The 15685-nt window shown below is 39.6% G+C and overlaps 1 protein-coding gene across 1 annotated transcript in view; it reads left to right on the forward strand.

Annotated features, from left to right (window-relative positions):
- LOC117507223 (plexin-A1-like) overlaps positions 1-15685 on the forward strand; it is a 570294-nt gene that overhangs the window by 322869 nt on the left and 231740 nt on the right. The window contains 3 exon segments of the mRNA XM_034167043.1: positions 5919-6042; positions 6446-6599; positions 10411-10510. Coding sequence (XP_034022934.1) covers positions 5919-6042; positions 6446-6599; positions 10411-10510 — 378 coding nt within the window.

Genomic DNA, 15685 nt, shown 5'->3' on the forward strand with positions numbered 1-15685 from the left:
AGGACAGCAGTCTGTCGCAGAGCCACATATAAGACTTATAAATCTTTTTTTGTTTGTTTTTGTTTTTTGTTTTTTTACAAGACTTATAAAAAAAATGCAGTTGAAGTGAGCTAAAACAACACAGGCTACAGAATATGCAGAATGACAAGGTGTTGCAAGAGTTTAAAAGCGAAGTCAAGCCAATTCTGCTGCTCCACAGACTGAATACTGAATTAATGCTACCTGTTAGCTATTTTAGCAAATGCTGAGAAAAATAATATGTGGCTAAAAATAGGTATACATGATCCACATTTTTTTACTTCTGGTCCCGATACCTGAATTTGGATATTTGCAGATACCAATATTATTCTGATAACCAGAGCTCTGTTTGCTTTGATATTATTATTATTATCATTATTGCTGATTTTATATGAGGATATTTTGTATGCTCAGTTATACAGCTTCATGATGAAGTTGTATAGAGGAGGATTTTCTTAAAAAGAAGACCTGAAAGTTCAGCTGCAATTTGCCAGATGGTACATCTGAGATGCAAGCCTATATTTGATGTTTGTTGAAAGAAAATCCTCCTCTTGACCACTTCATCATGAAGCTGTGTAACTGGTGATACAAAATGCATAACATGCACTACACACAATTTCTTCAATCCCAGCCACAGAAATAATTTCTTCTGGGTTGTCTGTGTGTCTTGGTGTCTTTCCTCACTCTTCTCCTTCTTGCACAGTCACTCAGTGTTTGAGAACTGTTTACTCCACACAGATTTGCCATAGCGTGCCAGTCAGCATGCCAATTGCATGCTCCCTCAAAACATGTGACATCTGTGGCATTGTGCTGTGTGATAAAACTGAACATTTCAGACTGGTCTTTTATTGCAGCCAACCTTAGGCACTACTGTGCAATAATCGTGCTGTCTAATCAGCATCTTGATATGCCGCACCTGTGAGGTGGGATGGATTGTTTCAGCAAAGGAGAAGTGCTCACTGACAAATTTAGACAGATTTGAGAACAGTATTTGAGAGATATAGGTCTTTTGTGTACATAGAACATTTTTTAGATCTTTGAGTTCAGCTCATGAAAAATGGAAGCAAAAACAAAAGCGTTGCGTTTATATTTTTGTTCAGTGTATATATTATTTGTATATTTTTTAAGTTTAGCTTTCAAGAGAGAGAGAGATGTGCTGTCATCTGACTACTGGCAAATTCAGCTGCATGCAACGGTTGAAACACACACACACACACACACACACACACACACACACACACACACACACACACACACACAGAGCTGGTTAGTGCCCTGTAAAATCACAACAAAAACAAATAAATGGAAAAATCATCAGTTACTTCACATGGGATAGTGTTAGGGAAAGTGACTACAACCCCAATTCCAATGAAGTTGGGACATTGTGTAAAATGTAAATAAAAACAGAATACAATGATTTGCAAATCCTCTTCAACCTATATTCAATTGAATACACCACAAAGACAAGATATTTAATGTTCAAACTGATAAACTTTATTGTTTTTGTGTAAATGGAATGTTCCAAACAGGTGTTCTTTGAGCATTCATCAACTTTCCCAGTCTTTTGTTGCCCCTTTCCCAGCTTTTTTGAAATGTGTTGCAGGCATCCATTTCAAACTGAGCAAATATTTGCACAAAAACAAAAAAGTCTATCAGTTTGAACATTAAATATCTTGTCTTTTTGGTGTCTTCAGTTGAATATATGTTGAGCAGGGTTTGCAAATCATTGTATTCTGTTTTTATATACATTTCACACAACGTCCCTACTTCATTGGAATTGGGGTTGTAGATAAATTCAGAGAATGGGGATGAATAATGATGTGGCAGTTTCTAAGCAGCTGACTTTTTGTTTGACCAGAGCAGGGCAAATGTTGAAGCCCCGAGTACTGCATATGGGATGTTTTTAAAATTAAAGGCTGACCCAACAGACACATGAACGTAGTCTGTTCTGACATTACACAATATTTTCAACACCTAACAATTAATTTACTAAAGTGCCCTTGTTGCCTGTTAAGTAGTCACATACATCTGATTGTCGATATCAAACTTTAATCTTCTTGATTGTAGAATAAATTGCTGGTTTAGTTTTGCTAATAATATTGATATTAGGCTTAGGTGTCAAGCCTTCGGATTTGTGCAAATATTTTGTACCTAATTCTTATCACTGCAGGGCCTCAAAAAGTGTGGAAATATTACATGGTGTCTGGTTGTGTACTCTCAATATTCTTCCCCTGTCTTGGGGGCATGTAAGTGTCTGCACACACAAGCGAATGCGAACTCAGTTGCACGTTATGTAAAGGTGACAGGATATTAAATCACGTCTGGAGCACCTCAAGCATTTGGCATAATGCCATCATTCAATTCATTAATTAGCTTACAAAATGTATCACCAGCCTCTATCCTCCAGGCACACACAAACTCTCATACACCACCTGAACTCCCCATTTTTATCAGACATTAAAAAGCACACACATAATCATTACGGATTCCAGTTGCCCATGACTTAACCTTGTAACTTAGACTCTGTTAATTATTTTTCTACCTGATAATGCTGACCAATTGGTCATGTCTTTTGCAAACAAAATGAGCAATTATTAAGGTTACAAGCCTCTTTTTGGCCCTGTGCTGTTATTAGTAATCATGAATGTTTTCTGGATCTTCATGTATTTTGGCCCAACCAATATATTTTTTTGGAAAATAGAAGCCAGTTCTCAATGTAGAAATTGTTTTTCATTCAGAAAGCTTTCAAAAGCAAAATCTCAAATTATTTATGATCATTTCTTTCTTTTTTGCTTTGAGTATTTCCACAGCCATTTCTATAGTTCTGGTTAGTTTTTTTGACTAAGTGATGAATAATTTAACCTTAAATTCAGTCAATTTCACAGCAAGTCTGCTCAGAACTGTCCTCTTTTTGGTTGTGTCTGGAGAATAAAAGTCTTTGCGACCCAATATCACACCGTTGGCAGTAATGCTGTGGAGCTTTGGGCCTTTTTTAGTAACCCAGGATCATTCTTTCATGCTAACTAAGTCAGTGCTGCATTCAGCATCACATCATTTGAAGAGTCGTTTCCGTATCCATTTCAGTTAAACACAGTGGTGGGCACAGCTAACCAAAAAGTTAGCTTCAATAACTGTTAATCCGCTAACTGAAAAATTAACTTTTATAAAGCTAAACTGATAAATCCCTAAAACATTTAGTGGAAGTTACAGATAAAAGCTAAACCAATAACTTTCAGTACTGACTTCAGTACACTGGCAGCTACTGATACAACAAGTCAGCGCTTTCTCTCAGCAAAAGAGACCTAGTGATCAGAGATAAAGGAGAGGAGGCTGGAAAAAAGTTATTTTCTCTTCACACCATACAGTTTTGCCTTATGGTTATAATATTAAACAAACTAATTCCAGACAAGTTATTGAAATTAACGCCACATCTGTCATTTTACAAAGTAAAAATATCAGCTATAAAGTAATGCACTAATTTTGAAGATTTTAGCATTTAGTCACGCATGCAACAATGCTTTATTGATACATTAGTTTCCATCTACCATCTACTGCCGTCTACTGGCAGTAGATGGCAGTGTGAACAGGATTTGCCACACATTTGCTAAAAGTAATGGACTTAACAAACAGAATTTTCAGTTTTTAAATTGCCTTTTTTTACAAATTAAAAAAATGACATATTTACAAATTCAGATTTATTTGTAAAATCATCACACGTTTCAGTAACTGTGTTATACCGACCAACCAACCACTGATGTCTGGAAACTAATGTACCCATAATGCATTGCTGCATGTTTATCTAAACGCTAAAACCTTCAAAGTTAGTGCTAAGCTTTATTCACTATGCCCGCAAAAGTATGTTAGCGGTATAAAAGTTATCAGAACTAAATTTATTGGAAGCTAATTGGTCCGCTGATGGTTGTCAAAGTTATCTAGAAAGCTAATGAAAGCTTCAATAATTAGCGGTTAGCGGAACTGTGCCCACCACTGGTTATACACAAGTCCAAATGTTTTTATCATTACCCATGTACAACAACAGGCTGATAATGTTGCTCCAAAAATTGTCATTGTTAGCATGATGTTGGAGATGTTTTCTTGTAACTTTAGCAGTGGTTGGTAAACCTGTTTGTGGATTACTGCCACCAACTGGGCAGGAGTGTGTAACCACAGACTAGGGAGCAAAAATGAAAAGCCCTGTATTGAAAATGCTATTAAGTAAAACTACAAAAGTATTAGTATCAAAATATACTCAGTACAAAAAGTAAAGTAAGTAAATCCCTTTGGCTGCTCCCTTGTTTTGCACTTGGGGTCGCCACAGAAAATCTGAGGTGGATCTGCATGTTGAATTGGCACAATTCAACATACGCTGGATGCCCTTCCTGATGCAACTCCACATTACATGGAGAAATGTGGCAGGGGTGAGGTTTGAACTGGCTGTGTTCCGCACTGAAACCAAGCACACTAACCACTTGTCCACAAAAAGTAAAAGGGTATATATAGTGGTATTTCTGGCGATTGCACTTTATCTTAATGTGATGTTATGGCATCTTTCACTTCAGTGTGTCCAGTGACACTGTGTAGTGCAAATAGTGTTAAATAATAATCATATAATAATAATAATAATAATAATAATATTTCATATTTATCGCTTTGGGTATAATTTATAGCTTTGTTGATGAGAAACCAGACAGGATTTGAATGCTACAGTGCACCAGAATGCACCTTAGAGCATGTGAAATTTCTCATTGAGGTCACCCAGACCCCCTTTGGTGGGTTTGAGCCTTCAGAGTTTGAATACGGTCACTTTGCAACCACCCCTCTGGGCCCACAGACTCTCCACATGAAAAAGTTAATTTTTATTTATTTATTTGCTTAGCTCCTCCATCAGTTTTAAGAGCCATGAAAGTTTGTCATCAGTGGAACTGAAGCGTAGCAAGTGATTCTGACAATCGAGCGCACGACATTTACTTCCTGCATGCGTACACATGCTGAGAGACTCACACTAGAGATCCACTAGAAGTAAAATAGTTCCATAATGGGAAAACGTGTACACACCTTTGTGTATCTGTGCTCATGCGTGTACAGTGCATGTTTATTAGTTAATCTCATGGGAGCGGTTGACGATGGCGTTTTCCTGCTGAGCGTGAGTGAAGGCTAACTAAACGAGGGAATGGGGGCTGCGCGTGAAGAAGGCAGTTAGCATTTTTTTTCTGCCTCCCTCTTATTGTTAAAGCCTTGCAGACCGCCACATCAGCACTTTCCATTCACCACCGGGACCGGTTGTTGTTAACGCAAAGGTGAAGTGATACCTAATGCATTATGAATAGCTAATAGTAAAACGGCAGCAATACAGGGCTGTATGCTGATTTTTTTTTTTTTTTTTAGCACAGTCAGTTGGCTCGTAATAAGTGAGGGAAATTGCTGACCCCACTGATGTGCTGCTGGTTGGAATTGTATCATTTTTATGGTTCAGGGAAACTTTAATGATTGCCTGTATATCTCCCGAGAATTTGAATTGGGTGGGGTCGTAAACTAAAAAGATGAGAGAGACTGGATGTTCATATAGCTTAGCAGTACTTGCACAAATGTCAGTGCCAATAAGGTAATGATCTAAAAGCCTACGGTAATGGCTGTGGAAGCTATTAGACTATTTGTCTTGTATTATTGCTCCCATTTCTGTGTGATGGTGATGACTGTGCATGTTTGTCATCTTGATATGATTGTCATATTAGCTTAACAGTTGCTCATGTGCTCTCTTCTCCTCTTCTCACATCTTTTCTCACTCATCTATTCTTGCCTTCTTTTGTCTCCTATCTGCTGATTTCAATCTTTTATGCTCTGCCATCTTTTTCGCCATCTTGCTTCTTCTGTCTGCCTTTGGTTTGCTGATGACGTTCTAGCTGTTCTCGTAAGGACCGTTGTGAGCGAGCAGGAGAGCCCCAGAGGTTTGCGTCCGACCAGAGGCAGTGTGTAGAGCTCACCGTCCAGCCAAGAAATATTTCTGTCACCATGTCTGAAGTCCAGGTATGTCTCCCCGAGTGGGTCACAAGCTTCTATGTAGTAAACAAAAATTTGGAACATGTGATCTTTAGACTTCGAATAATCAAAGGATTTTGTCCTTTAATTATTCGGTATTTGTTGTCAGTTTTTTTCATGTGTATGGTGTAGGCCACTGCACCTCAACGTAACCAAATGGGTTTGATTGATTGACATTTCCCTTACATTAACCTTGTACTAATAGCTGCTGCACACAATACGAACCCGCAAGCTCTTACCCTCCTTTTTCCCCACTATTACATCTAATACATACTGTGCTTCACTTTCACCTTCCTCCCTCAACACCCATTAACCCTCATGTCATATCTTATAACAATCCATGTACACATGTCCTTGCATTGATCTTGTACTGATTGCCCCCCACCCCCAGTTGGTTCTCCAGGCTCATAATGTACCTGATCTGTCAGCGGGGGTCGATTGCGCCTTCGAGGACTATGTGGAGACGGAGGGACAAATCCAGGGTGATCTCATTTTCTGCCTTTCCCCTTCTGCCCGAGAGGTCATCCCAATCACAAGGAATAAAGGTTGGAAGAGTGCATGGTGATGATGTAATTGTGTCGTCAGGTCATTGGGTGTTGGGATTGGGCAAAGCGAGATTGTTACATTTTCATGTTTCATCCCTTATTTCAGTTATTTGTCTCTCTGATCCTGATCCATCTTTCGTTGTCAGGCTTCTCCTGTCTCGCCTCATGATGCCACACCCAGGTTCTGTCTACAGTGAACACTTTGTCTTCAAAACAGGCAGATGTTTCTCCTCCCAAGAGGAGAGGGGCTGTTTCACAGTCAGGGTACACAAGTATGTGTCACTGGCACCAAAAAATTTATGTGGTGACTTTGGTCAAGTTATTCATCGATATCTAACTGCGGACTGGGATACTTAAATGCCCAAAGTTTCAGACCCGTCAGATGTTTGCATATATGAGCTTGTAGATATGATCTGCGATACTTCCCACAGAGGACTTTTTTTTGGCTAAGATAATTGTTGTTTAAATTAAACATCTATCTACTAAAAAACAGTTGGTGGTAATTATCTACTCAGAGTATACAACTGCTATTGTGTTTCTGCATTCTCAAATAGTGATGGACTGTAAGCATTTCTGGAGAGGACAGTTTTGACGGAGAGTTACACCCCAATGTTAAAGACATTTTGGCGAATTAGGCACACATCCTTTTGTGGCATCACAGATAGTGAGCACCTTTCAAACAAAAAATTATTATTCACGTAACCCTGATGCTTGAGGTTGAAATGCACTCTATTCCCGGAGAGGACATTTTTGACAGACAAGACATTTTATTTTTGAATGCCTGTTTCACCTCATTTCCCCAATGATCCTGGGAGTTAGATTGTTGCACAGTGGGCTTTGATGGGTAACTTAGTCCATTTAGTGGTTAGCTACTAAATTAATAATAGTTCTGGCAGCCCATCAAAATTAGACATCATGGAATTGACACAGATATTATGATTTTTATGATAAAAACTGGTATAATTAGAGTTCTGCTGATAAACAAATGGGAATATCAAACCAAATGACCATTGCTGCTGATAGACCAGTAATAGTTATCCATGTATGGCAAACTAAACTTGGTTGGTCATTTCCACCTTGTCATTAACTCCAGCTTTTGCTGGCTTCTGTTATTCTTCTCTACAAGAGTCAAGACAAAAGTCAGACTACCAGAGCAAGAAATTTAGCTGAGGAAGCTTCTGCAATTAGAAGCGAAACATCCTTGCGTCAAGCAACCCAGTCCAGTCGAAGATTCATGCTTCTCTACTTGTCATTAAACTTATGTACCCTGATTGTAAACCAGCCCAGAGGTTGTATTTTGGAAATGAAGTTTTGTGTTGAATGAAAGTTTATATAGTTTCTACTCCACTTTTCCAAGCAAGTGTGATGGTACACCTCCCTCACAGTTCAATGCCAGTAATGATTTTGAGGTCACGGTACAATTCAAATCACAGTATGTTCCTTCCAGGAATTAAAGAAAAGACTTGCTCTCATTAAAAAATGTAATCATATCACTTGGTATATTTAAGAAGTCTATTGTCCGCATACAGGAAAAATCACCGCAGAATGCATTGTGTCAACATGCATTTTTGCCCAGTTTCTGCTCCCATTGTTTAAAGTGTGTGACGTCCATGTTTTATTTTTACATGTCTGTGAGAAAGCTTCGTTTTTTTTTTTGGTTTTTTTTTTTAATGAAAGTAAATTTAGAGTTTCACTTCTTTGATTTGACCTTACTACTTTATTGTCAGGATTAATTGTCAGTGGCTAGTAGACTACTGGTACCCAGCTAGTTGACTAATTCTCATTAATCGTCCAAATAAAAGAACACCTTTTTCAGTTTTGTGTATTTTTTGTACCGTTAGTTGAAACTCAAGTCACTTTATGCACAGTGCCTAACTGCGCAGTGTGTCTACATTAAGAAAGTACTTTGTTACTGTCAGTATTGCACAATCATTGGCTATGTTTACATGCCGTTAATATTCGGGATAAGGTCAATATTCCGGTTTCTGAATCATTAGGAATAACCCGTTTACCTGCTTAAGCAGACAGTTACTCCTGTATACATGGTCATTGGTATAATTTGGAATATCCTCATCTAAACAGCGACGCACTTCTTCCACCGGTGCTTGATTTGGTCTGTCGTTCGTGCAAATCCTGCTTCGCGTAACTTTTCGGCCACCTTCTTGTAAATGTCGCTATCTCTGTACTTTGTACCATCAATAAAAGACATTATATTCATGTCTTTCACAATACTAATGAAGTACAGTGGTCTCTCGTTTATCGCGGGAGTTACGTTCTAAAAATAACCCACAATAGGCGAAATCCGCAAAGTAGTCAGCGTTATTTTTTTACAATTATTATAGATGTTTTAAGGCTGTAAAACCCCTCACTACACACTTTATACACTTTTCTCAAATAAACATGAACATTTTCTCACTTTTCTCTTGTGTAAACATTCTCTTTTTTCTTCTGGGTGAGAAGATTATAAACAGACACACGCAGAACACAATGCGTGTGCTCTCCCTTCGCTTACTGCCTCCGGGGGTACGGATGCAGGACCCGCAAAGAATCCAAGTCATGGCCACGGAGCTCTGTGGCTGCGGTATACCAAGACCTTGCGGCGCTGTGGATTTTTCCGCAAGATGCCGGAGCGCTCCGCATCAAAACAGCGAGCGTATTCTATGGACCTGTTGCCAGAGTTGGCGCAGCTCCGCACAGCAGAGAAGGGGGCGGTGTGAGTGGCCCGCTGTGGCGTTTACCGAGCCCGCAGACTCAGTAAACGCATCAGGGGCAGTGAGAGCAATCGCGGTGATGCCGACCGGTGCCGTGACTTGCCCGCCTGATAAGGATGCAGAACACAATGCAGTGGGTTGCACGCGCCGCATACAAGTAGTTGCTGTACTCAGAAGATCAAGATTCCTTGCGGACAGGACATGCGCAGAACACAAAATAATGTTCCTCCCGATATATCCCGATGCGCGTTTATATGACCTGATATTCGGGTTAGAAAAAGAGTAACCCAGGGGTCTTATTCAGGTTTTTAAAAACCGGAATATGAGCATATTCGGGTTTTGGCGGGTGTTTACATGGCCGTGCGCAACCGGGTTAGTGCTAATATTCCGGTTATGAAAGAGTTATTGGCTGCATGTAAACGTAGTCACTGTCTTTCAAAGCCCAAACACAAATCTGTGTTTATCTACTGGAAATAGAACTCTCTCACTTTGTGTTATCATGCTTTATGCTCTGTTGTCAGTGTCTTTTTTAACATTATTTGGCGCTGTTGTATACACGTCGAGCATCTTCACACAACAGTACCTTCAAGTGTGATTTAATGTATATTTAAAAAATATCTGCCTCTTTTGCAGAGATTATTCACCTGTTTCATGTCCACTTCATATCTGATTCTGTGACACACAAAGATGATAAGAACCTGTTTGGTATCTGCATTCAAAGCACATGTCAGATACTGTGCTCTAAGCATCTTCAAAGCAACATTCTTCAGCTTAGCCCATTTATGTTTAGTAGTATTTATGAGTTCTCATCAGCTCTGGCATCCAAACACTGATTGGTGCTATTTTTAATGTCACCCTAGTGGGGGTGTGACAGGAATGGTGTGTTGCTATGTTACAGGGTTTCCAAGTGTGTTATTATATTAAACAAATGGAATGCAACTTTAATGTAATAGTGTGTTGCTGTGCGTTTAGTGTATTTATACAGAGTAGATCAGCTTTGGTTATTGTATTATTTATAAAAAGGACTTGTTGTAAAAGTTCAGTGGTGTATATTGCATTGGTTGGAGTGACTGTAAATTCTGCATTTGTTTTTGCTATAGGTGACAAGCGGGTGGTGAAGCTCTATCTAAAATCCAAAGAGACTGGCAAGAAGTTTGCTAATGTTGACTTTGTTTTCTACAATTGCAGCGTACACCAGTCGTGAGTAATTTATTCTGATTGCTTTTGTCATTCACTGCCTATTTGTGCGGTTTTTATATTCTTTTCATATGAGAGAAGGTCTTTATGTTCACATTCCCCATGAGGTGGCTCATGTTACTGTCCATGAGAGATACGCTTAGATCATATGAGTTTATATACATACACACCTCCCCCATTTGCAGCCTCCACTACAGGCTTGTGTTACCATTGGGGTGAAAAATCAAACGTGCCGTGTATGAGAAATGATGGCACTATGAAATGGTATTAATATTCTTATTATTGTAAGCCACATTACACACTCATGATACGTTAATGATTTATTCATTACCTGATGGTCTACCACAGTATTCCCCAAATGCACAGCATAGCCTTGCTTGATAAATCTCTACTTAATGAAACAAATGTTTATGCTATTTTTAAAAAATTCAGTTCAATCCTTTTATATAGTGCCAAATCACAACATAAATTGCCCCAAGGTGCTTCACATGGGTATGATGCCCCCCCTGCACAGACTGTCTGCTATTTATTTACACAATGAAGCCAGTGAGATGCTCTAAATAAAAATCAATACAATCAACGGATGATATATGCATGCTTTTAATTGAGGGTATTTAGAGTGTAAAGGAGACTAACTCTTTGGAATATGTTGAACAGTCACAGTGTATTGCCTCTGTTAATCCACCTTCTGTTACCCCCCACGGATCTGAACCCCTAGGTCAGTTCTAGCCCAAGCCTGATGCTCCCCGCTGGGGTAAAAGAATCCTCAAACCCGTCTGCGTCTGCCACACTTGATATTCCTCCCTCCTGTCCAATCCATGGCTGATCCAGGGAAGGCTGAAATGTCTGCTGGGGTATTAGCCTTGGAGTAGCAGATGGCTCGAGACCCCTGGGATACTGCAGGGCTCCATTCTGACTTCCCTCTTGATGTTAGATGAGCCTCCTTTGAGGATTGCCTCCAAAGACAATAGCGCATACATAGACATGCACAACCGCATTTCTCTCTGCAACACCACTTGCAGCCTTGAATGTCTTGGACACCTAATCCGTTACTGTGACCTTTAACCCAACTGCTACCCATTTTTCACCTTTGAACACAAATCCCCAGCCACAACAATGGTGATTAGCTCAGCGGGCTAAGGATGTGGTGGTATACAATGTCATTTCATGTTAAATTAATCTCCCATAAGACCCCGTGATGTTTGCTCTAAGTCCCAATGTGCTTTACTGGCTCATGCATCTTATGTCAAATGTGAATTTTGTTGGTATAAATTGCTCACCAAAACTAAGACAAAGTTGGAACACTGTCCTATAAATGCAAACATGAAAAGTTATGTCATATTTGGTGCTCTTGATATGGTTGTGATAGTCACAGAAACATAAGGGCTGCATGGGAAGCGATATGGATGAGGGTGCTGCCCATTTCAAGATATTAACCCAATGTGTTTGAATTAAATCTGTTCCCTTCTTTCCAATACAGCCTCCGAGTGCTGTAATGGGCATGTTTAATGAAGTTAGCAATGTGGTGTGTTGCATCTTCGGCAGCGACTCTGATAAGTTGATGGCGAAGACGGATGCCGAGATAAGAATCCCATTTGGAACTGCCCACTTACCCACATACTCAGTCCGCTTTCCAGCGTCACTGCATTGGTTCTGATCAGAGCAGATTGGTAATGCTATTGATGAAAAGGTGTGCATGGTCGTCAAATACAAGGCTGTACTTCCAGGATGCACATTCATTCTACACAGAACTTTTTAGAGTTCTTTTGTAATGGACTGAGACTCAAAATATCACAAGCTTTTTTTTTTTTTTACATGGTATTGCACAGAGATGTTCTCATAATAATAAAAACTCAACAGCTTACTTTCAAGAACACTCAATGCTCAATACGGCCTCATTCATGTATTCCTGCTTCTCTACTGTCATTGTCTCATATGGTATCCTGCTATCTCTGATGACATGGCTGTGTATACAGTATACTGCTTTTCCAGTACTACCTTTTCCAAGAAAGCCTCGATTAAGAAAATTGCAATGCCCTGCAAATCTCACTATTTTACAGTAGCACATCCAGCCCATCCCAAAAAGCACACACCCCTCTTTATTTATGCAGCCAATTATGTTATGACCCTTGCCTTTTCAAAATGCCATGAATTTGCATTTTGGTGTTGATTTAATTAGAATTCCCACTGTTTGAGTTTAAGGGTTGTTGAGATTGAAATAGAAAATCACCCAGGGCCATGATTGCTTCTTAATTAAATATTTTCATATGCTTTTGCTCATTCTGCAGGCCTTCATTTATTAAAGATATGGTGAAAGTCTGGCAATGAGTTGGGATTTATGTATATAAAAGGCTGTATTAAAAAATGTTTAGCATTGTGGTTAATGTTGTTTAGGTAGTGATGGAGACATTTGTTCTGTGAGTGAGGATGCTTAAAAATGAAATGCTATAGAATATATTGAACATACATATCAACGCGTATACTTTGTCACACAATGTGAAGTGTAGAGTTCAATTTCAGAAGTTTAAAAAAGTCACACAATAATAGCTAGCATTTATTTTCTGTTATCCAGTTGCTGCAAAAACTTGTGGCAACTGGATGACAAAAGAAAATAAATGTACAACTTACTGTACTGTGATGAACACATTCAGATGGTTCCACTGCATAATAAACACACAAATATCCATTTTTCAAATTGCATGCAAGAAAATTAGGCTTTAGGTGTTTTGTCTTAAGTCTCCCAAAAATTGAAGGTAATGAAGTGATAAGATGGACTGCTCTAAGGGACCATTAAATATCCCCCTCTACGCCTTTAATATGAATATTAGCCAATAAATATCTCATTTTACCCAGTGCAGGAGTGTCAATTGTACCTCGTCAGTAGAGTGGATTGTATTTAGCACTCCAAACTATTTGAGAGAGAAGGAGAGAAGTAATCATCGATGCTGGGTGGGGGGACCCACTACTGCTCCAAAGCTGGCGTAGCTTGATTACCATCTGAATATGAACGGATAAAATTCGTATTATGAGCGTAGCCATAAGGACAGCGTGTCTGCAACTGCTCAAACCTTCTGAGTGGCGATTGCAGGTAACAGGAAAGACTGTTAGAAGGGGGGCAGCAAGGTCTAAAGAGAAGAACAATTACCAAATGTACTCAAAAGGCCCTGGGTGGGCTTTTTCTTAAAAGGATGTGTTGCCCAGGCAAAAAACAGAGATTTTCAGAGCTTACATCTTGTTTCATCTTGTTCCAAACAACACAGTAGGGGGTTGTCAGACAGTGCCTATGGGTGGCTTTTGGTCACACGGATAATGGCACCATCTTCCATTTCAAAGGGCGTATCCATAAAAGTCAGCGAGTTGGTGCTGGTTACCTGCTGGCATTTTGCTCATTATTTTTACGTCAAATGTACACTAACAACGCTGATTTGACATGAATAAAAGATAGCAGTGAGATCAGATTGACTAATACCAGTTCTTAAGGACAGGCGCATGTACATGTGTTTACTGCAAACTACTACCCGTCTATGGCACAGCTTGGTTCTTGTTACCTGCTGGGTTAAGTTGATGTTCTGCTGTTTTTTGATGAGCTCCAAACAAAAAATGTCTTTGACATTAAAATAAGTCATTGTTGTCAAACCAGAAAATGGCAATATGCGCTACAACGTGCTAAATCAAAACCATACCAGTGCGCCACCTACCATCGTTCCTCTGCAACTTACACTGTGGCATGCCGTTTCATCTTAGGATTTTAAAGTAACATGCCGCAGCAGAATAGTAAATCGTACCTATGTTGCTGTTTTTCTCAGCCAACACAACAGCTTGCAGCTTTGTCTAAATGGTATAGGAATTGTACTTCCTTTTTCTAACATCGCTCGGAGAAGAGTCGCTCCCTCAGGAGTCAAATTACTGGTATATTGTATGTCAGCACATATGCTAGAGCATGAAGCTGCCATTTGGACCTGCGACTGCTCACACAGACAATCAGCCAGGCAGAGTTGTCTGGCGGCTAACATAAGTGCCCCGACCTTTAAATAAGACTGGTGCTTATGTAAGGCAGGTGTGTTTTTTTTCTGGCAGAATTTTAAATGAGGCAATTTTAATCTGGCAATTAAATGAGGCAGGCCCATATTTAAGGTCAGGTGTTTAATCAAGGAAATACTGTACACTTTTTATTTTTCAATTTTTTTGATAGGACCTTTTAACTCATTGAGAAGCAGTCATTCAGCTACATGTAAAACCCAAACCAGTGCTTTGAGTCTATGCACTGTATGCTAACAGAACGTAGCATAGCCTAATCACTTTCCTTCTATTTGTTGGCAACACTGAAAAATCTCCGATTTGCTTGTGTGTGCTATTAAGAGGCCTGTTATTTCCTTAGCCACGCATCCCTCATTCTAAATGGACAGCTTCTCTCAGCACAATGCTAAATTGGTCAATTAAAGCGGCAGTGGGATTGAATTAAACTCCAGTCTCTGATCTTGCTCATAAGGAGGGGTGCGGGTTGGAAACGATCGCTTAAAGTGCGCACCTAACAAACGAGTGACCCTAATTGATCCACATGAATCCACGTCAAGCTTTGATGGATTCATATACAGGCTCCATCTCTGCACTAAAGAGTTAAATCCCTTGTTTTTCACGTGGATGAGTGGAAGGCTAGCTGGCATTTTACACTGGGTTAAAACCCACTCAAGTGGTTCTGCTCAAAGCATTTCAGACAGATGCACCGATTCATTCCGGGCAGCTGTGGTTGAATACAAATCAGATAACATTTGGAGCATCTCCATTTGCTGTTTTATTGTAGTGTACTTGCTTACCTGAACTACATTAAACACAGAACCTAATTTGATTCCTAATAATCCATCTGGTCACACAAACTGTAAATTGGAAATGAGCTCCAGAGAAAAGCTTGTAAAACTCAAGACATATGAAAGGTTCCCAGTCCAAAATTATTTTATGTAAACTCACCATGGCTGTATTGGTTAATGTTGTATGTATAAAGGGGCTGCAGGAATATATCTGACCCCCCCCCCCCCCCCCCCCCCAAAGACACGAAAATGTATCCACCTGCTTTGTGATTTCTTTCTCCCTCTTTCCTCCTATTCTGTCTCCTGACTTTTTTCCCCCAGCCAGTCTGTCTGCACCTCGCCTCAGCTAAAGCAGGTGAATTTAAAATGGTGG

This window comes from Thalassophryne amazonica, chromosome 3, assembly GCF_902500255.1.
Source record: "Thalassophryne amazonica chromosome 3, fThaAma1.1, whole genome shotgun sequence".
NCBI lineage: Eukaryota > Metazoa > Chordata > Actinopteri > Batrachoidiformes > Batrachoididae > Thalassophryne > Thalassophryne amazonica.